Source organism: Chinchilla lanigera, unplaced genomic scaffold (genome assembly GCF_000276665.1).
Source record: "Chinchilla lanigera isolate Chin_1 unplaced genomic scaffold, ChiLan1.0 scaffold00001, whole genome shotgun sequence".
NCBI classification, from domain to species: domain Eukaryota; kingdom Metazoa; phylum Chordata; class Mammalia; order Rodentia; family Chinchillidae; genus Chinchilla; species Chinchilla lanigera.
This window is the reverse complement of record NW_004955402.1, coordinates 46,132,969-46,160,302: the sequence shown is the minus strand read 5'-3', so window position 1 is coordinate 46,160,302 and position 27,334 is coordinate 46,132,969. Positions and strand designations below refer to the sequence as shown.

Genomic DNA, 27,334 nt, shown 5'->3' with positions numbered 1-27,334 from the left:
GGAACCGAACTCATGACCTTGCGCTTGCCAGGCAGGCGCTTTTGCCGCTGAGCTAAATCCCCAGCCCCCAAAGAAATATTTTAAAGCAATTAAACTTGTTCTGCATTTTAAGTACAGATAAAATTCTTACATAATATATTTTATGTATTATGTTTTATAAGTTTGAGTAGATTTTCAAAGCTAAAGAGGATAAAAGTCCAAAAGCGATAAAATATTTTTGGAGAAAAATCTTCTCAACTACAAAAACAGTTCTTACAGATATTTTTAAAAAAATCACTAGGATATAAAAACAAGGAAAGAACGATCACACTTTTACTATTTTCTGTTTACTTCAATATCCACCAAAAAGTTCTAACGGAATTAAATATGAATTGGTTATTATGTAATAATGTGTGATTATTAATCATAATAAACCTGAAGAAAATGATTAAAAGTTTACACTGAGAAAAGTATTTTTCATTTTGAAGATTCTTTCTTTGAAACAGATGATACAAATTTTGAAACTGAGACTGAATTTTTTTTTTTGAGTTTTTTATGATTGTGCTGTTTTTTGGAGACTGAATTTTAAAGGCATGACAGAAATACCTTTCCATTATTTCTAAAATATATTATGTTAAAATTATAATTATCCGGTATACATTTTAAATTTGAGGGTAAAAAGATGTAGATAAGAGGAGCTACAAATAATTCCTTTTTTGTGTGTGTGTCTTTTTTTTTTGTCTTTTTGAGACAGGGTCTCGCTATACAGTTCAGGCTGGTCTTGAGCTCACTTTGTAGCCCAGGCTGGCCTCGAACTTGCAATGATCCTCCTGCCTGAGCCTCCCAAGTGCTGGGATTACAGGTGTGCGCCACTACATCTGGCCTACAAATAATTCTATGAGAAGTAAAAAATTTAAAACATTTATTCTGTCATTTTCAATCTCTCTATATGAAAGCCTCTGTACCTTCCAGAACAGACAAAAACTCAAAAATCGAAAAGAATAAATAATAATTTTGCACTGGGAATAGGAGACAAGAGAATATGTACGAATCCTATATTGTTAACTAATATTTTCACTACATGCTTACATAATAGTGGTGAATCAATTTTGATTTTGTAGGAGAGAACAAACAAGTTTTATAAAGTATTAAATGTTGTATCTTGTTTGGAAGTTTAAGAATATTAGGGTGAAGCATGATGGTACACACATATAGGCAAGCTAGTAACACTCTGTCTCAAAATTAAAAAATAAATAAATAAAGAGAATTTAGTATATAGTTCAGTGTGAAGGCCAAGAGTTCAGTCCCCAGCACCACAGCAAAACATTATTAAAGTAGAAAACCATTAATATCAAAGATTATTCAAAGCCTCAGTTGATTTCATCTAGGCTGTTGAGAGTCAACTGACACTGAAGAGTAGGTATCCTACTGAGCACAGAGCTTTAGGGATGAAAAAGGAGTTATTTTGGAAACACCAACAAAAGGAGAAATCATACTAATGACTGAAAGCCAAGAAAGGTTCTACAAGTTTTACTTATACAGTACTCCCTCTCCAAAGGGTTGTCCTGCTTTCTCTTAATCCCTCTTCCTGCTTTCCTATTATCTGTACACATGCTTATCCTACTTTTTCACATTCTGCCCTTAGTCTCTTATTCGTTAAAGATAAACATGTAATGAATGTAAGATACTTGGTATAACTACAAATATACAGAGTTTAAAGTACAAAGTATAATCTTTACCTCTTTTTATCTCAAAAAAACAAGCATAATAAAATAACTATATTGCTGTTTATTCTTTATGCCTTACATTATCTTTACCATGAGGTTAGGTGGCTTCTATCAATGGGGAAGTTTATATCATCTATTAACAGAAACTTGCAACTGCAGTATGGCTATAAATGTGCCAGACAGAGAACAATGGACAGGCCCAGGAACTTGAAGAGGTCAGTTTTACTGCTTAGCATCTAAGAGTCTAAGGAAAGGCAAAAAGTTCTCTTTTAGTTTCCTCAAGTGAAACACGTAGGAATTAAGATTAGTGCAGAAATGAACAACACTTCACACAATTTTGCAATTTCCTACTGCCAAGTTTTCCTTATGAGACCAAAGTTAGCCTCAGAAAGCCTCAACACAGCACTTGCCAAATCACATGTCAACCCAGTAGCCATTACCAACCAATCCAAATCAGCACATGAGAGGAAAAGCACTTGTTAATCTGTGTCCCCCTGAGCTCTGTAATTTGTGGATTCAGGGCTTTTTCACTCTTCTTAATCACCATTAGCCATAACTTCTATGATCATTTGTTTTCCTTTCTTCCTAGAAAAATCATCAACACAGGAAGTCACTGCTTATAATTTTTGGTTGATACGCCGCCATACCAAGGAGAACTTGGATATGAGCTAGTACATTAAGGCTAGTTTAAAACTTGCAGTTAAAAATTGGTATGTCCATTCTGCCAGATGGCCTCTTTCTCTTGCAACAACGTAGAACCAAGAGGACTACTAAATGATGACAGAAAAATTTAAAAAGAGTACTCTCATTTTTATAGAAATAGGATCACTAGTAGATCAACTGAACCAACTTCAAATAGCCTAATTTCTCTGTCATTGATTTATTTTCAACCTCTATACGTACTATTCTTGAAGTAATGAATTCTTTAAGTATGTCTGTTGTGCTGTATATCATCTTGTGACTTTGTGTCTTTCAAGTCTCCAAAGCACCAATATGTCCACACTCCAGAATTTATTAAGTCGTATTTCTGATTATTGATTTGAGTCAATTTTGCCCTTTGGCTTCATCTCTTCAGCTAAAGAAATCTAGTCTTTGAAAAACTTCCCTTAGTGGTGGCTACATTTTCATCAGAAAGCAAGGAGACTTTTAAAAATGTTTTTGTGAAATTAAACATAAATGTATTGAAAGTAGTAATGTAAGGCATAGTAGCAAAAACTTAAGAAGATTTTACATAAAAAAATCCTTAAGCATTTTAGATTTGATATCTCATATAATACTAAAATAATACTAACAACCACGGTTAAAAAAAGTATCAATGGTAGTTATAACTCTAATGGTAACATTAATCCAAAAGTTAATTTTCCCGCAAACAGAAAATATATGTTCATTTTTTTAAGGCAATGAGGATCTTTAATATTTTGGAGCATGCTTTAGCAACATGTATACTACTCAGTAATGTGTACTGAAGTAAAATATGAAACTGATTTGCTATGACTATTATTGAGGAAAGCAGTGTACTAATCCTGTTGTAGAATTTCTAAGACTTTATTAGCATTTTGTACTTTATTCAAGTAAATGACATTAGCTTTAACTTATTTTGATTTTTGCTATTTTAATAACAAAGCTAATTCATCTATTCGAGGTATTTCCCACCCCTCATGTCTTAGGTTACCAATGGAATTTTGTACAAAATTCAGCAGGGTAAGCTTCTAGCATTTTAATCTTTTCTCTTTTTTTTCAGTTTTACATGTAAAGCAAATAACTTCAAATGAAAATAAAGACTATACACACAGCAAATCTCTTTAGAAATACAGTCATACCTCAGTTCACCAAATTGATTCTTTCCATAATTCTCGTCGCAAACCAAATTAGCTGGACAAGAACCAAATCAACTTCAATGGTTAGGTTCAATGTTGACCTTATGGGGAAATATAGTTTAGTTTTCACCCAGTTTGGTTTGCAACCAGAATAGTGCAGAACATTGAGTTCGTGAACCAAGACACCACTGTATTTATTACAGCCACCACTGTACATAAAATATCTTTATGTACTGTCAATTTTTCTAAGACATTATCATCTGAGGATTTTCAATTCTGAAAAAAAAAAACACCTTGAAAATAAAAGATTAGTGTTTGTTCACACTAGAAAGTAGAGAAGAAAAAGCATCTAAAAAGAATCTGAATCAAAGTGAACAACTAGATGTTTGAAGTGAGGAGATAAAACATTAAAGAATTAGAAACTGAATCAGAACTGAGTCAAACCCAAAGTTTTCCCTACATAGAAAAGTCTATCACCAGATGGCTGTATTGGTAACTTCTGAAAAATAATTTCAAGGAGGATTAATACTAAAACTGATTCAAAAACTGAATGAGGTCAGCCTTACCCTTTATGAGGTCAGTCTTACCCTGATACCCAAACTAGACAAAGATACCACCAAAAAACCATACTCCACTATCCCTCATGAAGATGGACACAAAAATGCTCAATAAAATACTAACATCAAGTCCAAAAGCACATTAAAGAGTTATAAATCATAACTTGATAGGTTGTACCCTGGCAAAATGAAATTGATCAGTATAATATAACACATTAATAGAACTAAGAGAAAATTGTATGTTATTTCAGTAGACACAGAACAAGTATACTACAAAATTCAATGCCATTTTGGGTTAAAAATTCTCAGCAAACAAGAAATGGAAGGGAATTTCCTTAACATGTTAAGTGTATTTTAAAAAATCCTAACAGCCAACATCATATTCAATGGCAAAAGACTCAAAGTCTTCCTTCAAAAATCAGAAATATATCTGCTTTCAAAAGAAAAGATATATATCTGTTTTCTGAAAACACAGTTATTCAATAAAGTACTCGTATTTCTAGTCAGAGCAATTAAGGAAGAAGAAAAAATAAAAGCTATTCAAATTAGAAAAGAGTCTGCACAAGTTAAAAAAATTGCACAGAATTCATAAAAAACAAACTAGAGGTAATACAAAAATTCAGCAAAGTTGGAAGGTATAAGAGCAACACACAAGTATCTCATGTTTCGATACAATGCATAGGAAATTAAGAGAACAATTCCATTTACAGTACCATACAAACTAATGAATACTGAAAAATTTTGTCAAAGAAGTGAAAGACTTGTACACTGAAAACTACAAAGTGCCTAAAAGAAATTAGGTAAGTCCATGTAGTGGAAAACTACTATTGGTAAGATGGTAATAGTCCAAAAGTAATATACGAATTCAAAGTACAGTAATCTTCAAAATTTCAATGATATCCTTTATAAAAATCAAAAGCTGAGCATTAAATTCATATGGGGTTGTAAGGGGAACAATTAAACAATACTGAAAAAGAAAACTTCAAGATTCATATTTCCCAATTTCAAAATCTACTACAAACCACAGTAATATAAAAAACACGGTTGTGGTGATTCACACCTGTAATTCCAGCTACACTGAAGGCAGAGGCAAGAATATCTTTAGTTAAAGGCCAGCCAGGGCAATTTAGCGAGACTCTATCTCAAAGTAAAAATTATAAAAGGGGTGGCGATATAGATCAGTGTGAAGGCTCTGGGTTCAATTCCCCATGCCACAAAAATAAAGAAATAAACAAACAAATCTGGGGATGTAGCTCAGCAATAGAGTACCGGTGGGTTCAATCCCAGTGTGGGTATAAAACCAACAGAACAAAAAATAAACATCTGGAAATAAACCCAAACTATCTATAGTTAACAGAATTTTTGAAAAAACTGGCATGGGGAGTCAATGGGAAGTTTTTATTTTCTCTTGAACCAACGTTGCCAGTACAACTGCATGGCTACATGTAAAGAATACTGTAGTCCTGGATCCTATTTTATTTTGTACACAAAAATTAACTCAAAATTGATGAAAGATCTAACCATAAGACCTAAAGTTATAAAACTATTAGGAGAAAATATAAAAGTAGCTATTTCTGGCCCATGATTTCATAATGAATTTTTATATTTGATACCAAAAGCAGAAAAAAACAGATAAACTAGATGTCATAAAAATAAAAAATAATTTGGTTCATCAAAGGATGAAGAATGTAAAAAGACAATCCATAGAGGAGAAAATATTAGTCACAATCCATAGGAGAGAAAATGTTAGTCAATCATATAGTGATAAGGGTTTATATCCAAAATACATAAAGAACTCTTCTAACTGAAAAATGTAAGTACAAATAAACCAATTAAAAAAATTGGTTCAAGGACTTACTAGAACCTACTAAAATTTTATGTGAGATGGTAGCTAAAGAATAGGAGAACAAGGACAGTTTTCATAGCGAATCTTTTTATATTTGAAAATATTAAAATATGTGAATGTTTTAATTAAAACTTAAACGGGGCCGGGGATATAGCTCAGTGGCACAAGAGCCTGCCATGGTAAGAGCAAAGTCCTGAGTTTGATTCCCGGTACAAAAAAAAAAAAAAAAAAAACCAAAAAACCAAAAACCAAAAAACCTTTATACCTTATTTCGAGTGTTTTGTATAATTAAGATGTTACACATGATCATCAGCTTATTCAAGAACATTTTAACTGTATTTACATACCAATAAAAGGCTTACGCTGACAGGAGTACATAAAACTTGAGAAATAAGAAAAATATGAATCTTTCAATAACAAGGGCTTTCTAAAAAGAATAAATTTAAGGTCAGGCACACCTGGTGGTGCACATCTGTAATCCCAGCACTCAGGAGGTTAAGTCAGAGGAATTGTTCTGAGTTTGTGGCCAGCCTGGGTTACAAAGTGAGTTCAAGACCAGCCTAAAGTCCATAGTGAAACTTTTTCTCAAAAAGACCAAAAAAAAAGAAAAAAAACAATAAATTTAAGAAACACGGATGAAATTAAAAAGTTTTGTCTTTTTAGTTGTGTTTGTGTATATTGCTGGCGATTGAACACAGGGTCTCACATATTCTAAGCATGTGTTCCCAGGTTTTTGTGCTTTTATGCCCAGGGATCTGTTTTGAAGCAAAAAAAGGATACACTTCATTATTCAATGTCATTTTGAGAGAATAAAATTTTGTTTTACTATAAATGGTTGATTTGCTGATAAAATTGAACAAGATACAAATAACTAATAGAAAAATGATCAGTTCTTCATGAAATTGTATCAAAATTTCAAATAAAGTATTTAAACTCAACCAGAGAACATACTGCACATTAGGTGTATGTGTGCATGTGTGTGTATATATATCTAAAACTATATATATATATAATGTATCTGATTACTGATAATGCAAATTTATAAATACGACATGCAGTACAATCAGATTTTAGTGGTAATCTTTATGATACATGGAAAATTTAAAAAGTTAAAACTGCATCTCATGACATTTTCTGTGACATTTAAAAAATATATTAAGGAAACATAGTAAAGGGGATGCAAACATTAATGCATTTCATGGATTACGTTCCAAGCTGAAAACAGAAAAGATGCTCAAACACCATTCTGCCAGGCAGAACTGCAAAACAATATGAAATTGGACACTGATCCTTCAAGACATAGAACGCTCCCATACTAATACCTTCTCAGTATTTTTAAAATAATTAGATAAATATAAGACCATATAATATAATATAAACTATCAGTAATAGTTTGGTAAACTTTTTAAAATTAAGAATATCTACAGGAATACCTTTTAAAGTTGAACATATGCTCTCTTGAGGATCAGTATGAATTTCTTGTGCTAAATGTGTAATTAAGGATAAGCTTCAAATGGGTTTTGCCAATGCAGTATGTACCTATCATACTGTAGGTCCCAGAAATTATGAGTAAAATCAGTGGTAAATATTAAGAAAATAATACTAGAAATGTGATATATTTTAAAATATTATTTTTTTAATAAAAAATTTTGTCCAGTGGAAATTTATCTCATTAATTTAAATAAAGCATTTAACTTATCTTTAAATAAATTATTCATTGTCATTTAACTGACATTACACATAATTTTTCAACAATCTTTCATTGGCTAAATATAATAACGTTTAATTTATAAATATAACTATGAAGATAATTCCTGGAGTGTTCATGACTTACAGTCTATGTGTACTAAAATACACAGTACTTATATCTTTGATATTAAAGAATCTATCAACAAGTTAACTAAAAAAAATTTTAAAAGATACTTTTAAGTTATTATAGTCAATATTATGACTATCATTATTAAAGTGTAATTTATTACCAAACTTGCATTTAAAATTGGCAGCTGCCATTACATTATTAGTCCCCGTTAATTTTCAATACAAAGAATAACCACTTCTATAGACATCTCAAGCACATCATAACAAAAGCAGAAACAGAACAAATTAGGCAATTGGTAATGTAAAAAACAGTGTTCAAGGCACATAAATGGACCTACAGTAATAGTGCTGCAGAAGCTAATAATGCTTTAAGCAAAATTAGAAAAATATGAATACCATGCAGTTTTACTGAACTCACCTGACAAAGGTGTAAAACCATTCTCTAGGAGCAGAGATGCATGCACAAAAGTAAGAATATGATTGCAAGTAACAGACTTTAACAAAAATATAACACTATAACTTCAAAATGACAAAAAATAGACAACATGATGGAATTACATGATGGGATTACTGGGATGAAAATACAATTATGTATCTTACCTCCCTCTTTGCCAATAGCACATTAGGAACAATGTGTGGCAGGCAGCGTCCAAGCATTAACATAACACTTTTTTCACTGTCCGCAATTCGAGATACCTAGAAAAGTAAAGAATTAATAAATGACGACAGTAAAGGACTTGTGCACCATGGTAGGCAAAAATAACCCATGCTATAACCTTACAAGCTCTTTTCTAAACACACATCCCAATATTATAGCTTACTGTAGTAACAATCACAGTATCCCCAAAAAGCATCCACATTTCTGTGGGCCAGAAATGTATTAAAAATACTATGAAAAAGGGTGTAGTGTGATAGAAAGAATAACTTTTATTTATTTCTGAATTGCTGGGGAGCAAATCCATTGACCTGTGATAGTAAGTACTCTGCCAGTGAGCTATTTCTCTTCCCCTAAGGAAGAATAACTTATAATGCTCTACAGCACAGCAGCAAAGCTATAGTAGACAATAATTCACTTAATAATTAAAAACAAGAGGATTTTGAATATTCCCCATACAAAGAAACAATGAATGTCTGAGGTGATAAACATGCCAATTACCCTGAACCACCATTATACATTGTATTAATGTGTCAAAATGTCACAATTTACCCCACAAATATACAGAATTACTACATTCCAAAAATTAAGATATGTTTTAAAAATAAACCAGGTGTGGTGGTGTATGCCTACAACTCAAGGAGGGATTACTACTCAGGAGGCTGAAGCAGTAGGATCAAGAGTTTTAAGCTCATCCTGACAACTTTATCAGACCCTGTGTCAAAAATAAAATGGATCAGAGATGTAGATCACTGTGAAGATCCTGGGTTAAATCCAGGTTATCACTAAAATAAAATAAAATAAAATAAAATACCAGTAAAAAACAAGAGTGAAGTCAGGGAGACCTCAGGCTTCAGCTGTAGGGAGAAGGAGGGATAATACAGGATTGGAGCAGCCTCAGGTGGTTGTTTTTGTCTTTGAAAAGACTCTCACAAAGCTGCAACCATGGGTTAGGGTAATACTGTAGTTTGTATAATGAAACTGTATACAAGAAGAGGGGACCAAGGAAGCTGACACAGTTTTATAGGAGAAAAACAGTAACCAAGTATATTCTCAAAATGAGTCTACAACAATTACAAAAGAATTGAGGAAAACTGACCAGAGATCTAACAAACTCAGCTAACAAAGACAACCACTTCTAATGAAATAAAAATAATGGAGTTACTAAAAAAACCAAAATATAAACAACCTACTCTTAAACTGTTTTCCCAAATTATATAAAAAAGATGCTATTATTAGATATACCATAATAAAAATAGAGACTACAAAAGTCACTTTAATATTAATAAACAAACCTCTAATCCAAGGAACAACTAATTCTTTATAAATTTAAAATGCTCCATGTCTTAGAACATTGCTTTTAGTAAGAATTTTATTTTAAATAGTCTTATATATGCTCTCACATAGTAAGAAAAACAGTAGATGTCAAGTGTGGTACATGCTTGTAATTCCATCTAAGGCAAGAGAATTATAAATTCAAGGCCAGCCTGAGCAATTTTAATCAAATTAAAATAAAAAATGCTGCTGACATAGCTCAGAGGTACAGTGCTTGACTATCATATGAGAGGGGGCCTGGATTCAAACTCCACTACTGCAAAGGGAAAACAAAGTAGAATGTTTTAAAACTGAGAGAATATTGAGTATAATTTACCTCTGATCCTAAACGACTATCTGCTGACATTCGACAAAAAGAGAGTAGTGCTTGATGAAAAGCAGGAGACAATTTCCTAGAAGAAAATATTGAATGAACAAGAGAAAACATATAAGAGTTACCAATGACATTTAAAGAGAAAGTAAGTTGCAATAGGAATAAACCCTATTCCTACATTAATACTACCCCACAATTACTCCCAATTTCCTATAATCCCAGAAAGCTTAGTAAAGGTAACCTACAAAGGTTGCCTTGGTATGTTGGTGGGAGGAACTGAGGAGGTGCTGATATATAATGATAATGAATATTCCTATGTATTTTGTTTACCACTATTCCTCTTGTAAAATTGCCTGGCACAGAATATGAGCTAAAAAAAAATTAGTTGAATGAATTTATTATGTATCTCTATAAGGTACCTTAGAAGTAGAAAAGATGCATGGAAGTTCTAAACAGTAAAGAACTTTACATATGTAGACACCATTACATTGTATGATCTTACCTTATGTACATTAGAATAAATACTTTGAAGACTGCACTATTTTAATTCTTTAACCTCCATAATGTCTTAACATCTGAAGAAAAAAATGTACATAATCTATTGGGCACAAAAGGTGATTCATAAATGGAAAGTTTTTCTTAAAAAAAAGTTAGTACCTTTCATTATTAATTATGAAGTACACTAAGCTCATTTTTCTAACATATCCTACTACTGGGTATAAGATGCCTTAATTTAATAGAAGGAAGAAATCTGTACATATGTAAACAAGTTAGTACAAATAAGGAGTTGAGAAAAAGCCAACATACAAGGGGTGAACGAAAAATATTGTGATTGGTTTTTTTTTTTGTTTTGTTTTGTTTTTTTTGGTTTTTTGGTTTTTCTCCGGTACCGGGAACCAAACTCACGACCTTGCGCTTGCCAGGCAGGCACTTTGCTGCTGAGCTAAATCCCCAGCCCCACTGTGACTGTTTCAATAAAAAATTATTACAAAAGATTTATTACAGTAAAAGATATTGCCATTAACTGCTCTCAAAACACAGATCCTCATTTCAAACACATTTATACTGTTATTCTTGCCACATTCTAAAGTAGTTCTGTAAGTCTTCTTGTCTTTACAAGGTGTGATCAAAAATATGGTTTAAAAAAAAAAAGTCCCATTTAACAAAAAAGGGAGGCTGGTAAAGTCATTTAGGTGTTTCCTCATCCACCTTATTAACTGGATCTGGCACCGTATGACTTCTGGCTGTTCCTTAAAGTCAAAAGGACCACAAGAGGTAAATGTTTTGAATTGATGCAAGATACAGAGCTACCCATCACAGCACAACTAAGGACACATTCATGAAAGAAGTCTTCCAGAACTGCTTCAGAAAGTCTATGCAAAGTGAGGGGGAGTATTTTCAGGGAGATTAATGGCAAGATGTCTTTTACTATAGTAAGTTTAAACACATAGTATTTTTAATCATACCTCATGTAAGAGGAGTTCAGTAAATATTCCCTACTTCAGTGTATTTTTTCAAATTATTATGTAAAAGATTCAAAAATCATTTAATGTATATTCTCCAAAAACAGAATGAACACAAAGGGTATGGGCCATGCTATATTCATCTCTGAGTTCAAGCACTATAACCTAATAAAAATCAAGTAAATGGCTTTGTTGTGTTCAAGTTTTCATAACTGGAGGAGGCTTGGGGACCCTGACACCCTGAAACACACAAGTGCTGTGTTCACTCCTGCCAACTCCATGCCTGTGGACTCCCTACCTTCGCTGTGGCTGTTGGGCAGCTTCAAGCTTATTTTACATTCTGTTTCCCTTTGGCAAAGGGTAGGAGAAGCACTATCCAACCAAATGACCTGCTCTTGCATGAACCCAATGCACAGGGAAAGAAGGTAAACCCAGAATGTAGGCAGCTACAGGGAAAAACAACAGACTGTGCCACCACTGTTAGGTCCAAGAAAAGCCCATGGTTATTGTAAACTGCAAAAACAGCAAGTAGTTTCACTATGAAAGTAACTCCTACACTGCAGGCCAAAGTTGGAGAAAAAAATCCAGCATAGTGCTGGCCATATTTGAGAGGGCTTAATTAGGAGAAATTTGGTTTGTTTGTTTTGTTTTTGGTACCTGGAATCGAACTCATGACTTGAGGCTTGCCAGGCAAGCGCTTATGCTGCTGAGCTATATCCCTGGCCCAAACAGGAGATATTTGGGAAAGGGTTAATTAAAACTGAGGCACAGAACAACTAGAGAACAACTTCACTTCAGGGTTTCCAGTGTTACCATCATGACTGAGTGACAGTCACAGGAACAGTCATGGAAAAGGTACAAGATGGACACAGACTCCCTGAAAAGTTTAAGCTTAGGTCAGAAAGGATACACCAGAAAGGACATACTGCCCTCTTTGGTGAGAAGCCAGGGTTGACAAGTGGCTTTCAGGACCAGTTGGGTCTTTAAGTCCTCATATTCAGTCCAGCAGTCTGCTTGAATGCCCTGCTGCCTACATTCAGCACACATCAACAGCCTAACTGCCTTCCACATTTATCAGTGGGAACCAGGACATATCTAGGGCTTGGATGGTTGCCACAGCTCAGTGGGAACCGTGGAGTTCTGTGGACAGAGGGAACCGTGGAGCAGGGTGGGTACTTAATAAACCCACGGGTCTTAAAGGTAGGTAGAGAAAACTGTTACTTGCTGGACTCCAAGACTGCAGATAATGGAAATTAACCACTCATTCAAAAATGCAGAGGAAATTATTTTGGCTGAACATTTGTTTTTCTTCATTGGTTTGTTGAGGTCAGGGAATTTCCCTTTTAAAAATTTTTTTTTTCTTTTTTCCTCTTCATTTTTTTCTTTTTTGGTTTGTTTCTGTTACTTTTATGTACTTGTACTAATTTCCTTTTATTCTTTAATGAGATTCTTTATCTTACTTTTCTCATATTACATTTCTTAATTTTTCAAACTTTACTTTTTGTGTCCCCCTCTCGATCTTTACTAGTATAATCATTAAGGTTTATTTTTCTTTTAAGATATTTAGTTAACTCTATGCTATTGGCTGGGGATATAGTTTATCAGCACAGTACCTGCCTGGCAAGCACAAGATCCTGAGTTTGATTCCCCATACAAAAAAAAAAAAAAAAAAAAGAACTCTACACTATTATTGCTGAATTGTTTTCTATTGTTATTAGTATAGTTGTTGCACTGAGTAGATTTTTCTCACATGTCAGTGTTGGGGTTGTCCTAGTGTTTGTTTTTTTTTTTTTTTTTTTTTTTTTGGTTTTTCTCCGGTACCGGGAACCGAACTCACGACCTTGCGCTTGCCAGGCAGGCACTTTGCCAGTGAGCTAAATCCCCAGCCCCTGTCCTAGTGTTTATACTATAATTTATATATCTTTTTTCTATGGCTAGGGGTTGTACATTATTCATTTTTGTGTTACGTCACTGTAGTTTGTCTTTGATGCTAATGTTCCTGACTTTGTTGCTATTGCTAGGGCACCACAGTTGTTGCTGTTATCGATTTTCTCTATGGCAATACCTGGATTGCCTTTGTGTAAGTAATAATATTGCTGCTGATTCCCAGAAAACTGGGTGCTGGGGCAATTACACTACATTTTTCCTTTCCATTTTTCTTTAACAAAAGTCGTTGGATCCTAGGACAGAGGCAAAGGCCTATATTAGCCACACCCAGACTACATCGCTGAAAAGCAAACACTACGTAAAGAGGTCTCCATACTGTACTAGCGAAGTCTTTTCAGTGTAATGAATCCATAAACCTCAGGGGGAAAAGTAAATAAACATAAGAAAACTGGGCAACAAACTACCTTCAAAAAAGTCTCAACTCCCCCAAAGTTGACGCATGAGGCATTGAGAGGGGGGAAATGAAAAGCCACACAGCCAAATGACTTGAAATGATAGTAAAGGAGTTAAAAAACAAATCCATAGCATGTGAAGCAGCTCAAAGAACATATACCTAAGTAGATAATGGACTTAAACAAAAAATCTGTGAGTTTACCCAAGACAATAATAAAGAGTTAACTGAGCTAAACAACATACATGATCAGGTAAGTCCATGAAAAGGTATCAAAAAGAAATCTGGGAGATTATAAATTCTATTGAAAGTATGGACAGCAGAAGTGACCAGTGTGCACAATGTCAGAACCAGACAGGGTTGAGATCAGTGGTCAATTACTTAGATATCATAAAAAGAACTAGAGAATTTGAAAAAAGGATCCAAGAGCTGCTAGATGATGCAAATTTAAGATTAAATGGAATTAGTGAAATGATGTAATTTAAGATTAAATGGAATTAGTGAAAAATCAGAAGAGAGCAAAAATGGCACAAAAAACCTGTTAATCAAAATAATAGCAAAAACTATCCAAATATGGGGAAAGAATATAACATATAGGTAAATGAGGCACACAGAACTTCTAACAGCCTTGATGAGAAAAGAATCTCTGCATGACACATGATAGGAAAAATCCCAGAAATCCAACATAAGGACCAAATCTTAAAAACTGTTAAGAGAAAAGCAATAAATCACTTATGAAGGTAAATCCATTAGAATTAAGCAGACTTTTCAACACAAATTTTAGAGTCCGGAAGAAGTGTTTCAAGCTCTAAAAGCAAACAACTGCCAACTCAAACTGATATATCCTGCTGTTATTTTGTTGTTTTTTATTCTCTTTAAAATAAAAAAAAAAACAACCCTGTCTTTTAAAATTGATGGGGAAATAAGATACTACCAAGATAAAAAGGACCTTTAGAAACTAATGCCTACCAAAGCAGCCTATCCCTAAATCTGGGGGATATCCTACTATGAGACAAAGAACCTAACAATGCCAGAAGGTGTAATAGGGAGATAACAGGAGGTAGGGTGAACAGTTAAGTAAAAGGAAAAGAAAGGGAGTCAAACAGGAAAATAATTCAATAACAGGAATAAATCAATACCTTTTAGTATTAACTCTCAATGGGAATGGTCCCCAATCAAAAGACATAGACTGGCAGAATGAATTAAGAAACAAAATTCAATGTATGCAAGAAACATATTTAACCCAAAGAAACGTTCATAGACTAAAAATCAAAGGATGGAAAACATTCAGTGCAATGGCTACCCAAAAATAAATAGGAGTAGCTATCCTATTTTCAGACAAAGTGGAAACAGAGCAAATCAGAACTTATGGTAAACAATGAAAGCAGTCCCAGGGGGGATTTTTATTGCTGTAAATGCCCACATTAGAAAACCAGAGTGAGCCCAAATAAATAACCCAACAATATACCATAAGGTCTAGAAATCAATGAATCAAAGAGACGGCTCTTTGTTTGAATTTTAAAAAAACAGAAAAATCTTCATCCATTCATACACAGACACACACATACACAAAAGGACACAAATCCATGCAATTATAATTTAAAAAGGTGAAATCACAATGGACAATGCTAAAATCCAGAAAATTATTTATTAGTAACTACTTTGAAAACCTGTACTACAATGAATTGGAGAATTTAGAAGAAATGGATATATTACTATGTATATGTGAATTACCAAAACTGAATCAAGAGGATACAAAAACCCTAAACAATGCATTAACAGTTAATGAAATTGAAGCAACAACAAAAAAACCTAGCAACGAAGTAAATCCTAGGATCCAATGGATTCATTCACTGCTCATTTCTACAAGAACTTCAGGGAAGATCTAATGCTAACACTCCTGAAACTCTTTAATGAAATTGAAAGGGAAGAGCACTGCCAAAATCATTATTGGATGTTACCATTACCCTGACTCCCAAAGCAGAAAAGTATCTAATTAAAAAAGAGAATGACAGGCCAATATTTTTAATGAACATAGACATAAAAATTCTTGATAATGCCTAACAAAATGCAAAATATCATCATAGAGAAAAAAAGATCATATATCATGATCAAGTAGGCTCCTGCATTCCAAGAATGCAAGGATGGATCAATATACACAAACTGATAATTATAATAAATCACATAAAAAGAGGCAAGGTTAAAAATCACATAATGATCTAAATACACAGAAGAATCCTTGGACAAAATCCAACATCCATTCAAGATAAAAACCCTCAAGAAAACAAGAAAACAGTAAGAAACTTATCTGAATCTCCTAAAAACCATTTATGACAAAACCAATGGCCAACATCATATTATATATAATAGGGAAAAACTGAAAGATTTACCTCTAAGATCAGGAGCAAGGCAAAGATTGTTTACTATCACACTCCTGTTCAATAGTTCTTGAAACCTCAGCCAGAGCAATCAGGCAAGAGAAAGAAATAAATGAGAAATGTATGGGCAATGAAGAAGTCAAATTATCATTATTGATCCTCTAGAAGACCCAAAAAAATTCCACCAAGGCTCCCAGAATTCACAACCAAATTCAGCAATGTAACAGCTTACAAAATCAACACATAAATATCAATAAAGTTCCTGTATGCCTATAATGAACTGACCAAGAAACAGTTAGGTAAACAGTATCATTCACAGTAACATCATGAAAAATTAAGTATCTAGGAACCTAACCAAGAAAGTAAAAACAGTATTATGAAAAGGAGATGGAAGAGGACAGTGCAAAATGGAAAGATATCCTCAGTTCCTAGACAGGCAGAACCAAATATTGTCATAATGGCCATACTTCCAAAACTGATATATAAATTTAATGCAATCCCAATCAAAATATCTACAGCATTCCTCACAGGTCTAAAAAAAAAACCTAAAGTTTACATGGAACCAGAAGAAATTACAGTGGCAAAAGTAATCCTGGGCGACAAGAGCAACATAGGAGACTTTATAGTATCAAAGCTACAATGATTAAAAACAGCATGGTACTGGCACCAAAACAACATGGTATTGGCACCCAAACTGATGTGGATCCATGTAAAAACAGAAGATGCGGATACAATCATGGACACATTTGACCATCTGATCTTATTTGACCATCTGATCTTTGATGTGGGGACAAAACATGCTGGAGGAAAGATAGCCTCCTTAATAAATGCTGTTGAGAAAACTGTCTATCCACACACAGAAGACTGAACCTAACACTATATCTATCACTATATACTAAAATGAAATTAAAATTGAACATAGATCTAAATGTTAAACAGAAACACAATCTGCTGGAAGATAAAATCGGTAAAACTCTTGAACACACAGGTGTTGGTAAGGACTTTAAGAACAGAACCCAAATTGTGTAAGAGGTAACATCTAAGAATAGAACACAGTAAATGGGATTGTATCAAATTAGGATGTTTCTGCACAGCAAAGAAAACAACAGAGTAAAGTGGCAACCTACAAAATGGAAAATAATTTTTGCTAGCTATTCCTTAACAGGGAACTAAGATCTAGAATATATAAAGAACTAAAAAAAATTAGATCCCTGCCCCCAAATAAAAGACTCAATCAAAAGACACAACCAATTTTGTGTCTATATTCATTGAAGATATCGGCAGTGCAATGGCTACCCAAAAATAAATAGGAGTAGCTATCCTATTTTCAGACAAAGTGGAAACAGAGCAAATCAGAACTTATGGTAAACAATGAAAGCAGTCCCAGGGGGGATTTTTATTGCTGTAAATGCCCACATTAGAAAACCAGAGTGAGCCCAAATAAATAACAGTTCTCTTCTTTAATCAGCCTTTTCTGCGAGTAAAATGAACAGTTACTTCTCAGAAGACGTACCAGAGGCCAATAAGCACAGGAAAACATGTTTAATATATAGGGCCATTAAAGAAATGCAACTTAGGGGGCTGGGGATTTAGCTCAGCGGCAAAGCGCCTGCCTGGCAAGCGCAAGGTCGTGAGTTCGGTTCCTGGTATCGGAGAAAAACCAAAAAAAAAAAAAAAAGAAATGCAACTTAAAACAGCAGCACTGAGGTGTCTTCTTAATCCAGAAAGAATGTCTATCATACAGGAATCAAACAATAAAAAATGATAGTGAGGTTGGGCCAAAAAAAGAACTCTTCTACATTGCTGGTGGGAATGTAAACTAGTACAACCACTCTCAGTATGGAGATTCCTAATAAACTAAAATTAGAAATTCCACTTGATCCAGCAATTACCCTTCTAGGTATCTTCCTGAGAAGAGCTAAAGACATTATATTATAGTGACACATGCATACCATATTACAGCAGCACAATTCATAAACTTAGAAGTATCCTATAAACTCCATCAACAGATGAATGGATAAAGAAAGTATGGTATTTATACACATATGCCATAAATGATAAACTTGAGTCTTTTGTAGGAAAATGGATGTACCATGAGACCATAATCTTAAGTGAAATAAACCATACATACAAGCTTAAAAATTGCATGGTTTCTTTTATATGAGAAACCCAAAATATAAAGAGCAAAAGAAAGGATACACAGTAGGAAATAAGGTGAAATCTTTTGGAAATGGGAAGAGAACCAGAGGAAGGGGATGGAAGTGGAGGGAAAGGGAATAAAAGAATTAAGATGTGTTATGTACATGTATAACTCCCTATAAGGAATGTAATCATCATACTGTAAACATATACTACTAGAAAATTAAATAAATGATTTAAGAGAATGTGATGATACAGTATTAGTAATGGAATTAGACACAGGAAAAAGAACTGGAGTCAAAACTATCTCCTATATTCCACAGTCAACTGCAAAAATCATCTTCTGAGTTTGATAATGACTGAATAGAGAAAAAGACAAAAAGCCTTGGGGGAAAGTGTTTATAGCACACAGATATGCAAGTACATATTACTTATTGCCTTAAGTAGTTAGCTAACATAGAACCTAGGCCATTTACTGGTTATTCCTTATTGATGTAATTTAATGTAGTAATTACTTTGTGACATGTTTTTGTGGCATGAGCTTTGCTATGTGTTAAGTTCATGTCAAATATAAAAATGCACACATCTGATCTGTGAAAGGAGTTCAAATAAGAACTGAAGTCTTTCTAATACACTAAATAATTAAAGGTGTATTTCAAAATATAGGGGGCAAACTAACCTATTAGGTTTATCAAACTGAATTGTGTTTTTACTTGATGGAGAAGATGATGGCATTCCTTCTTTTTCTCTCCTGGGAAAAGAATCTGAGTTCTTTTTAGGAGTAGTGGAATCAACTTCTTGTGATACTGAAAGATGTATATCCTCATTTTTCTCCTTGTCTGAACTATTTACTGGACTCTGTCCACTGTCTTCAGAGTCTTTAAGGGGAGACTGATCCAGGGAATGCTGAACAGAGTCACAAACTGCTGGGATGGCAAAGTGTTCACTTTTGAGGAAGTCCATTTCACTGTAAAACAAAAGAGCTTTTATCAGAGAAAAACTGTATTTTTGAAAATTTTGGCAATAAGGTAAGTCTTATAAAATCTTTAATGATTCTGTGCAATATTCACCATTGCTTCATATACCTAAAAAGACATTTATAACTTCTTAGCAATGAAACACAGAAATGGATTAATTAACCCTACTTCAGCTTACAATTTAACATTTCTTTTCTCATTTGCAAAATGGGGATAACTCCATGAAACCACAACATTATTATAACAAGTAAGTGAAATAATAAGTGGGAAATATGTACCACATTAATGTGAAGTAGTTATTTTATTGTTACTGGCTAAACTGAGAAGTCAAAACATCTTATTTTGTAATTATAAGACATAAATAGCTATAAGAACATTAATTTAACAATGTAATTTCAGTAATTTTAATAATATAATTTCTTTTGGGGGAAAAAGGCATTTTAGTATTTTAAACACATAAAGCAGCTATAAAATTTTTTCAGAACTACTGAAATGTAGAAAAAAATAAGACCTTACAATAGAAATGTTGTTTTGTATACTTGTATAACTTGCCAGTGTCTCTAAAAGCTAAGATTTTTTTAGAAATGACTAGTACTAACCTTTCAAGTCTTCTGATTTGCTCCATCAATGACCATTTCTCATTATTTAATAAACTAATTTTATCTTCTAATTTCTGTACTATCAAGGATTTCTAAAATCAAAACCAGAGAAAAAGAGAAATTCAATATCTCACAGTATGGCTACATACAATTTAATAAATACTTTATATGGATGAGACTAGTAACTGTATTTCTCACCTCTAAATTCTGAGGAGTTTCAAGGGTTGGAGGAATGTTGCTTAAAATTGGAGTAAGAGCCTCTAATTCATCTTCTTCTACTCCACTGGCCACATCTACAAGATCTTTCCCAGTCACTTGATGGTTTCCAAAGTCTCGGTAAAGTTGTAATAAGTCTGGGGGTTTTGGAATGTTTAATCCTACATCATCCCACAATTCAAAATCCTAAAAGATAAAAATATTGAGAAAAAAACCTTTGAGACAATTTTATTTTGTACTTTGAGATTCATAGTATTGGTAATATCTGTAAAACCAGTCATAATTTTGTTGTAATGTCAAAGTATACACTCCAAGTGAGTATGAATTATACTTAAATTTATTTTACATCTTCCACTAATATTATTCTTATAATTCTCCTGACAGTCTAGATAAACAGGTTTAATTATCTCAGATGTAAAGGTGTTACACAATCTATTATTAAAAATGTAAATTCTTAAGTTTAAAAGTTTTAAATAATGCACAAATATTTACTTGAAATCATAACACATGTCTAGACTAAGAAAAATCTTAGTTCATAGATAGAATCTGTTATTTAGAGGTTACAAGTAAACTCACTGGTGGCATAAATTTTTTCTTCCTTTATTATTCCAAAAAATATGTATATAAAATCAGCATACTCTCTAGTGGATGAGTAACCAATTTAATCTTGTCTTCTTACTATAGCTGTTTGAATATAATTTATATTATAAAAGTGCTTCTAGCAATTTTCAGAATTTCAGTTGTTTTGAAATACTCCCTCTAATTCAATACTATACGACTTAATATTATAAAAAGATATAGTATCTGAAGTTCTATAGGAAACACTTTTAGAAAAGCTTTATGAAGTTCCAAACGACTCAACAGCATACAAATACCATTCTACCAGTCTATTATTACCTCACATGTCAGACTTCAGTACTAATTTGATATTTTATAACTTACCTATAATTTACTCATAAAATCCTCTTCAATGTTTACAATTTTTTATAACTGTTTTACAATTTTTTATAGCTTACCCATAAGACCTTTTTTGAGCAACTATTGCATATTCACTTGAATATTCTAAATGTGTTACTTTTAATTGTTTCATGACTTACTTGAATAATGGGAACCACTGTTGATCATTAAATCTGAGATAGATAAGAATACTGAAAGTAGGCTTTGGAGAAAATCTGATCTAAATACGGAATTCCTATCTCTCTAGACTTATCATTGTTATAAATTAATTAAAGCCTATTAAATGTATTTAAACAGCACATTATACAACTAGGCCTACAATAAGAACTAAAAAATTTTAACTTGTAAAAATTATTAAATGATTATTACATACTGTAATCAAATGTCCATGTATCTATTATCCATCCAAAATGTATTACTTATCTATACTTCAAACCAGCAATAGTGAGATTTCTAGCTGCTCTATATCTTTGTCAAGACTCCATACAGTCTTAGACTTTCTAATAAATGTATTGTGGTATTTTAATGCACTGAAGATGTTAAGCATCTTTTTCAGAGTATATTTGCTACCAACTAAGTTCTCTGGTGAAGCATGTGTTTAAATCTTTTGTTTCTTTTTTAAAAACTGGATTAATCTATTATTGAGCTGAGAGCTGTAACAAATTCTACACCAGATGCTGCTTGTAAATATTTTTACCTCATCTATGATTTGATTTTTCATTCAGTTTTGAGTGGCTTTCAGAGACCAGAAGTCAATAATTTTGGAGACAACAAATTTGATAGAAAACATCCTGCTTGTAGTATCATAGTTAAGAAATTTTTGTCTATTTTTTAAAACTCTAATGATCCCTGCAGCTGTATTTTTGCTCAGACGGCTTACAGATTTACAGAATATACATTAAAAGTATATGCCCCATTTTGAGTTTTGAATATGGTATGGGGAACAGTTGGAATTTCATTTTGGGAGGCATATGGATACCAAACTGTTCCACCATCATCTGTAAAAAAGATGATCTTTTCTGTATGGAATTTACTTTGCACTCTGTGGGAAATCAAGGGATCACGGATGTGTGAGACTGTGATCTCTCTTCTGTTTCAGTGATTTATGTGTACCAGGAGTAACTCAAAGACCTGAAGTCAGGTGTTCAGGTTCTTTAGCTCTGTCTGGCTAAACTAGTTCCTTTCTATTTCCATGCAAATGAAACACATCATTCGGTACAAAAATGTCAGTAACATACTGATTGTAATTGTACTAACAATATAAATAAAAATTAATACCTTGACAATATGGAACACATCTTATCCATGAGCATAACATCTCTTTTTATTTATTTGTCTTAATTTTTCTCAGCGCATTTTATTGTTTCAGTGTACAAGTCTTTAAGATTTCTCCATAAGTTACTTTCTAGTTTTTATATAAATGTAAACATTTTTAAAGTTTCAGTTGTTCCCTGCATAAAATATAGTAGATTTTTGTGTATTGAACTTGTAACTTACACACTTGCTAAAGTAACTTTGGACAGTCCCTAGAATTTCTTATATAGATAACCTCAGATCATGTTAGTAGTGAACAAACAGTATTACACATTTCTTGCTTTCTAAAATATATGCCTCTTTATTACCTTTTTCTTGTTTTACTGCACTAGCCAAAATCTTCAATACAGTCTTGATTACAAGAAGAGTAGAAATCCTTGATTTCTTTATAAAGTATGTTAGTGACAGGTTTCTCATAAATATCCTTTGTCAGTTGAGGGAATGCTTCTGTATTTCTAATTTCCTTAATGATTTTATATGGCATAGATACTAATTGAATCAAATGCTTTTTCTGCATCTTGTCAGACAATACAATTTTCTCTCTTTTTTTTTAACACGGTGAGTTACAATGACTGCTTTTTGTATATTAAACTTACATTTCCAGAATGAACATCATTTGGTCATGATGAATTATCCTTCTTACATATTCTTTAATTTGCTGAAATGTTCTGTGGAATTTCTGCATTTACATTCGTGAGGAATATGAATCTATACTTTTGTGTGTAATGCCTCTGGTTTTGATGTAAGAATTAAGCAGGCCTCAATGAATAAAATGGAAAATATTTTCCCTCCTCCAATTTCTAAGAGTCTGTGAATTACTGGGACTTCTTTTCCCTTAAATGTTTGGTAGCATTCATAAGTAAAGCCATTTGAACCTGGAGCTTTCATTGTGGGAAACTTGTTTTTTTGGAGACAGGGTCTTGCTATGTAGTTCAGGCTTGCCTTGAATTCACTGCGTAGCCCAGGCTGGTCTGGAACTTGCAGCGTCCTCCTGCCTCAGCCAAATATAGTAACACTTTAATCAACTAGACTTCATACATCATTGCAGTCCCATAAGATTAGCACCTAACATTACAGCCACTAATAATGCAGGTCTCAGAAAGTATCCCTATTGACTAGCAATGGAAGACTATCACTATTAATTTTTACCAAATATATTAAAGTAACTGAGGAAGTAAATGCACTGCTATCTACCTTAGAGAAATTCTATTTTTGCAAAAAGATCTATGGGAGATTTTATGAACCAGAGGAATAAACATCATTTAAAATGATGGCTCTCTGAGTGTAGGGTACTTGCCTAGGATGTGCAAGCCTTGGGTTCAATGTTTAGCACCATTAAAATTAATAAAATGGTGGCCTCTATATTCTTAAATAAAAAAACTTACTTTTCTAAGGTCAAATATTCAAACAAATCTATTAGCACTAAATTGTCAAAATTTTCAGGGTTAAGAGATGACATTAAAACTAGCTATCATTTCTTTGCTTATCAGAATCATACTAGATTTTATCAAGATAATACTAGTGAACTTCTAAAGTTGGTCCCTACCAATAGAATTGGCCCACTACCAACAGAAAGATAGGGGAAAGAGAGGGGATAAACTTAGTTTCTACTAGAAAGATACAGCTTATATTTTACTCTCATTCAAAATATTCTTATTGTTATGTAGTATCTTAATTATCACAGTGGTACTGATGAAGTTCTTATAGTTAAACTGAATTTCTAAGTGTGTATTATACTACCAAGTAAACATTTTGAAATAAAAAAAACGCATTTATGAATATATGGGTATACGAGTTGGTTACAGTTACTGGGAAGTTGTAAAAATCTACCTGTGAATAAATGAAAAGTATCTAAAAAGTGACAGGAAAACAAAAGTGTGTAAATTAATAGAATATTAAACTGTGCAGGGTAGAGACCATTATTTTCGGCAAATAGCCTTATCTAATTTTACTACAGGTCTAACTAAAAAAATTTTAAAACTAGATAAAAGAGAAAATAAAACTGTAAGTTAAAAAGGGAATAAAGTAACTTTACCTGATCATCATTTTCATCTGAAAAGGTTATTGATGTAAGTTTGTAGTTATTCTTCAATAAAAATTCATTGACTAAGAAGTTTAGAGCTCTCTTTTCAAGAGGTTTGATTGGCTCCTGGAAACAAAATAGAAAGACAAATAGAAAACTGTAATTTTTCCTCTTTCAGTGTTTGGCCTACAACTTTTTTATGTGGAAGATACTTTTAGATTTGTTATTTACCCACCTGAATTTCAGGACTTGATTTGTAATTTTTTCGTTCCTGTAAAGGAACTTCATGTTCTGGTAGAAGAAAATACAGATAGTATTTTACTATTTTACATTTAAAAATATCCAAGCTACTTCTACATTTGCAAAGTAGAAAAAGGTCTTAAAAAAGTTTTATGTACACCACCTGCAGCCTTTGTCAGGTTGGCTCGGAGGGCCTGAATGGTCTCCTTGGCTTTCCGTAGTTCAAACTCCAGGACTGGACAGGGATTTGGAATAAACACATACAGGCATCCAACCAAGAAAAGGGAAACAAAAATAAAAAAATAAAAAGCAAAGATGGGTATGAAAAAAAATACAATTTGTATTGAAAACAGAAGGCATGCAATCTTTATGAAAATTGTGAACGCATGCAGCAGAGTTGATTTGCAAGCAAACTGGTGAATGTTTTCCATAGTTTTAGTAGAATTTAGGGGACTATTATCAAATGCTCTAGCTGTCTGACAAGGAATACTTCTATCTAAAAATAAGATCTATGGCATATTTTCATGTGGGTGAATAAAAATATTAGTAATCTGGGTATTTCTGTTCCACTTAGTCAAGGTAAGAAAATGTAATGAGATGTTTTCAGGTGACATAATTTTAGAGGAAAGGTAAATATTAGATGAAGTCCAAGGAAATATTCTTTAAACCCCATGATTTTAAAAAAGTTATTGTTAAATGCATTGTCCAGAATAATGCTGTAAGTCAATATACAAACATGTTAGACAATAGATCCCTTTATAAGATATTGAATCAACACGGTTTAAATATTTAATAAATGTTGAGAAACTTATAAATTTTTTTACAAATAATCATGTTTTCTAAAAACAACCACAGATAGGTCAAACATATCCCAATACCAAAAAGAAACAGCTACAGGTTTTTAGTTTTCATTTAAAGCCGAATAGAAAGTTTCCTTTATAATTTCTAATTAACATAATTCTAAGGCTGGGAGTGGTGGCATATGCCTGTAATCCCAGCACTTGGGAAGATGAAGCAGGAGGACTGCTGCGAGTTTGAGGCTAGCCTGGGCTACAAAGTCAGTTCAACGCTAGCCTAGACTGCATAGCGAAACCCTATTTCAAAAAAGACCAAAAAAAAATTAAATAAATAAAGTAATTCTAAGGCAAATGTCTGTTTACATTTCAATCATTTCTAAAATGACTGGGTATTATTATTGAAGGACACTACATAAAATTTATTATATTTCAAAGGTTCTGACAATCCTTCAAATAGATTTGTTCATGTTGACAGGGATAATGAAACTCAAAGATTTCTCCTGTTACTGCATATTCTGATTATAAGATAAACATGAATACTAGGGAAATTTGTTTCATTGAACTCTTTAAAATGTTTCATCATGAGCCAAATTTAACTACATGTGTCTTAACTAAAATTTTGCTTAAAGTTCATAAATATTGTGCCAATGAAAAAAATTTAGACCTAAAAGATAGTACTGCTTGGTAAAACTGGGAAAATTAAGGACTCTGTCAGAAAAGGATATTAATAAATGATAGTTACATACTTCTGCATAAAAACTAGGACAGTTAAGAATTCACCTTAAAGATGAAATTTTTTGTAACTAATAATAGGAAAAAAACATCATGTGAGTTGTTAATCAGAGACAACAAAGCTATAAAAAATATGGAAAAATTAGGATTCACTCAGTTTGCACATATTCAGTAAAAACTTAAAGATATAGTTGAATCACATCTAGTACATGATAGCCAATTATTTTGATGCACAGAATTTTACTGCAGCAACATGGAAGCACAACGAAAAATTAGATGACACTGTATGTTACTACATGTTATTTAGTAGTCAGCAATGCTGATCTGCAAACATTTCTGTGCAACAAAGTTAAAACATTTTCTCTAAAATTTACATTTCCAGAATGAATTTATGTTAAATAAGACTATACATAGCAACAGATTTACATGGCATAATGGTGTCTTATTTAAAAACCTTAGGTAAATGATTTTTGTTTTTAAAGCATCTATATACATATATTTGAAGTGTTAAATACATATACATATATATGCTTTCAATATCACTTAAAATGTACTAAGGCATATTACAGAAAAATTGCAGATCAGACATGCCCTACATGAAAGTGATAGAAATATGAAAGGGGGATAGAAAAACTGGTTGAAACACAAACTGAGAAAAACTCAAAATTAAATAGGTGAAAGTTTAGGTGACCAAGAGCAAAACATTGAATGATTAAGGCACAGAAAGCCAGAAAAACCCATGTCAGACGGCAAGAATTTATATTTTTATGCATATCTAATATATGTTGCCAAATGTCATTAGAAGTTACCAGTACTTTGAAAAAGACAGCGCCTACCAAAATGAATTCACTCTGCTGCATGTTTCTTAGTATACAGTATAGACTTTAGAAGACAAAGGTGCATTTTTGAAACTATTGTACATCTCTATAAAGTCACAGTATAATCAAATAATGGTGTAACTTTCACAAAAGCTTCTTTAAAGCAGTGGTAATATTTATAAATATATGTATTTGTCTTTTTATTAAAACATTAGAGTTTAAAAATTATCTTGCAAAGATATTCATCATACAGAACAATTTCTAAATATTTTTCAAATAGTAGCATTCTCTCTACA

At 32.7% G+C, this 27,334-nt stretch overlaps 1 protein-coding gene across 6 annotated transcripts in view; it reads right to left on the bottom strand.

The window, feature by feature from the left end:
• The window catches only part of Kiaa1468 (KIAA1468 ortholog), a 111,496-nt gene that overhangs the window by 66,028 nt on the left and 18,134 nt on the right, over window positions 1–27,334 (bottom strand). For all 6 annotated transcript variants that reach the window (XR_001232916.1, XM_005373018.2, XM_005373019.2 and 3 more), the window contains exons 3-10: window positions 24,855–24,926; window positions 24,687–24,742; window positions 24,464–24,577; window positions 20,140–20,343; window positions 19,942–20,033; window positions 19,045–19,332; window positions 10,051–10,126; window positions 8,345–8,440 (exon numbers count right to left, since the gene is read on the bottom strand). Coding sequence is in view for 5 of the 6 variants with exons in the window: in XM_005373018.2 (XP_005373075.1) it covers window positions 8,345–8,440; window positions 10,051–10,126; window positions 19,045–19,332; window positions 19,942–20,033; window positions 20,140–20,343; window positions 24,464–24,577; window positions 24,687–24,742; window positions 24,855–24,926 (998 nt within the window). In the remaining variant the exon portion in view is untranslated. The remainder of the gene's footprint in view (window positions 1–8,344; window positions 8,441–10,050; window positions 10,127–19,044; window positions 19,333–19,941; window positions 20,034–20,139; window positions 20,344–24,463; window positions 24,578–24,686; window positions 24,743–24,854; window positions 24,927–27,334) is intronic.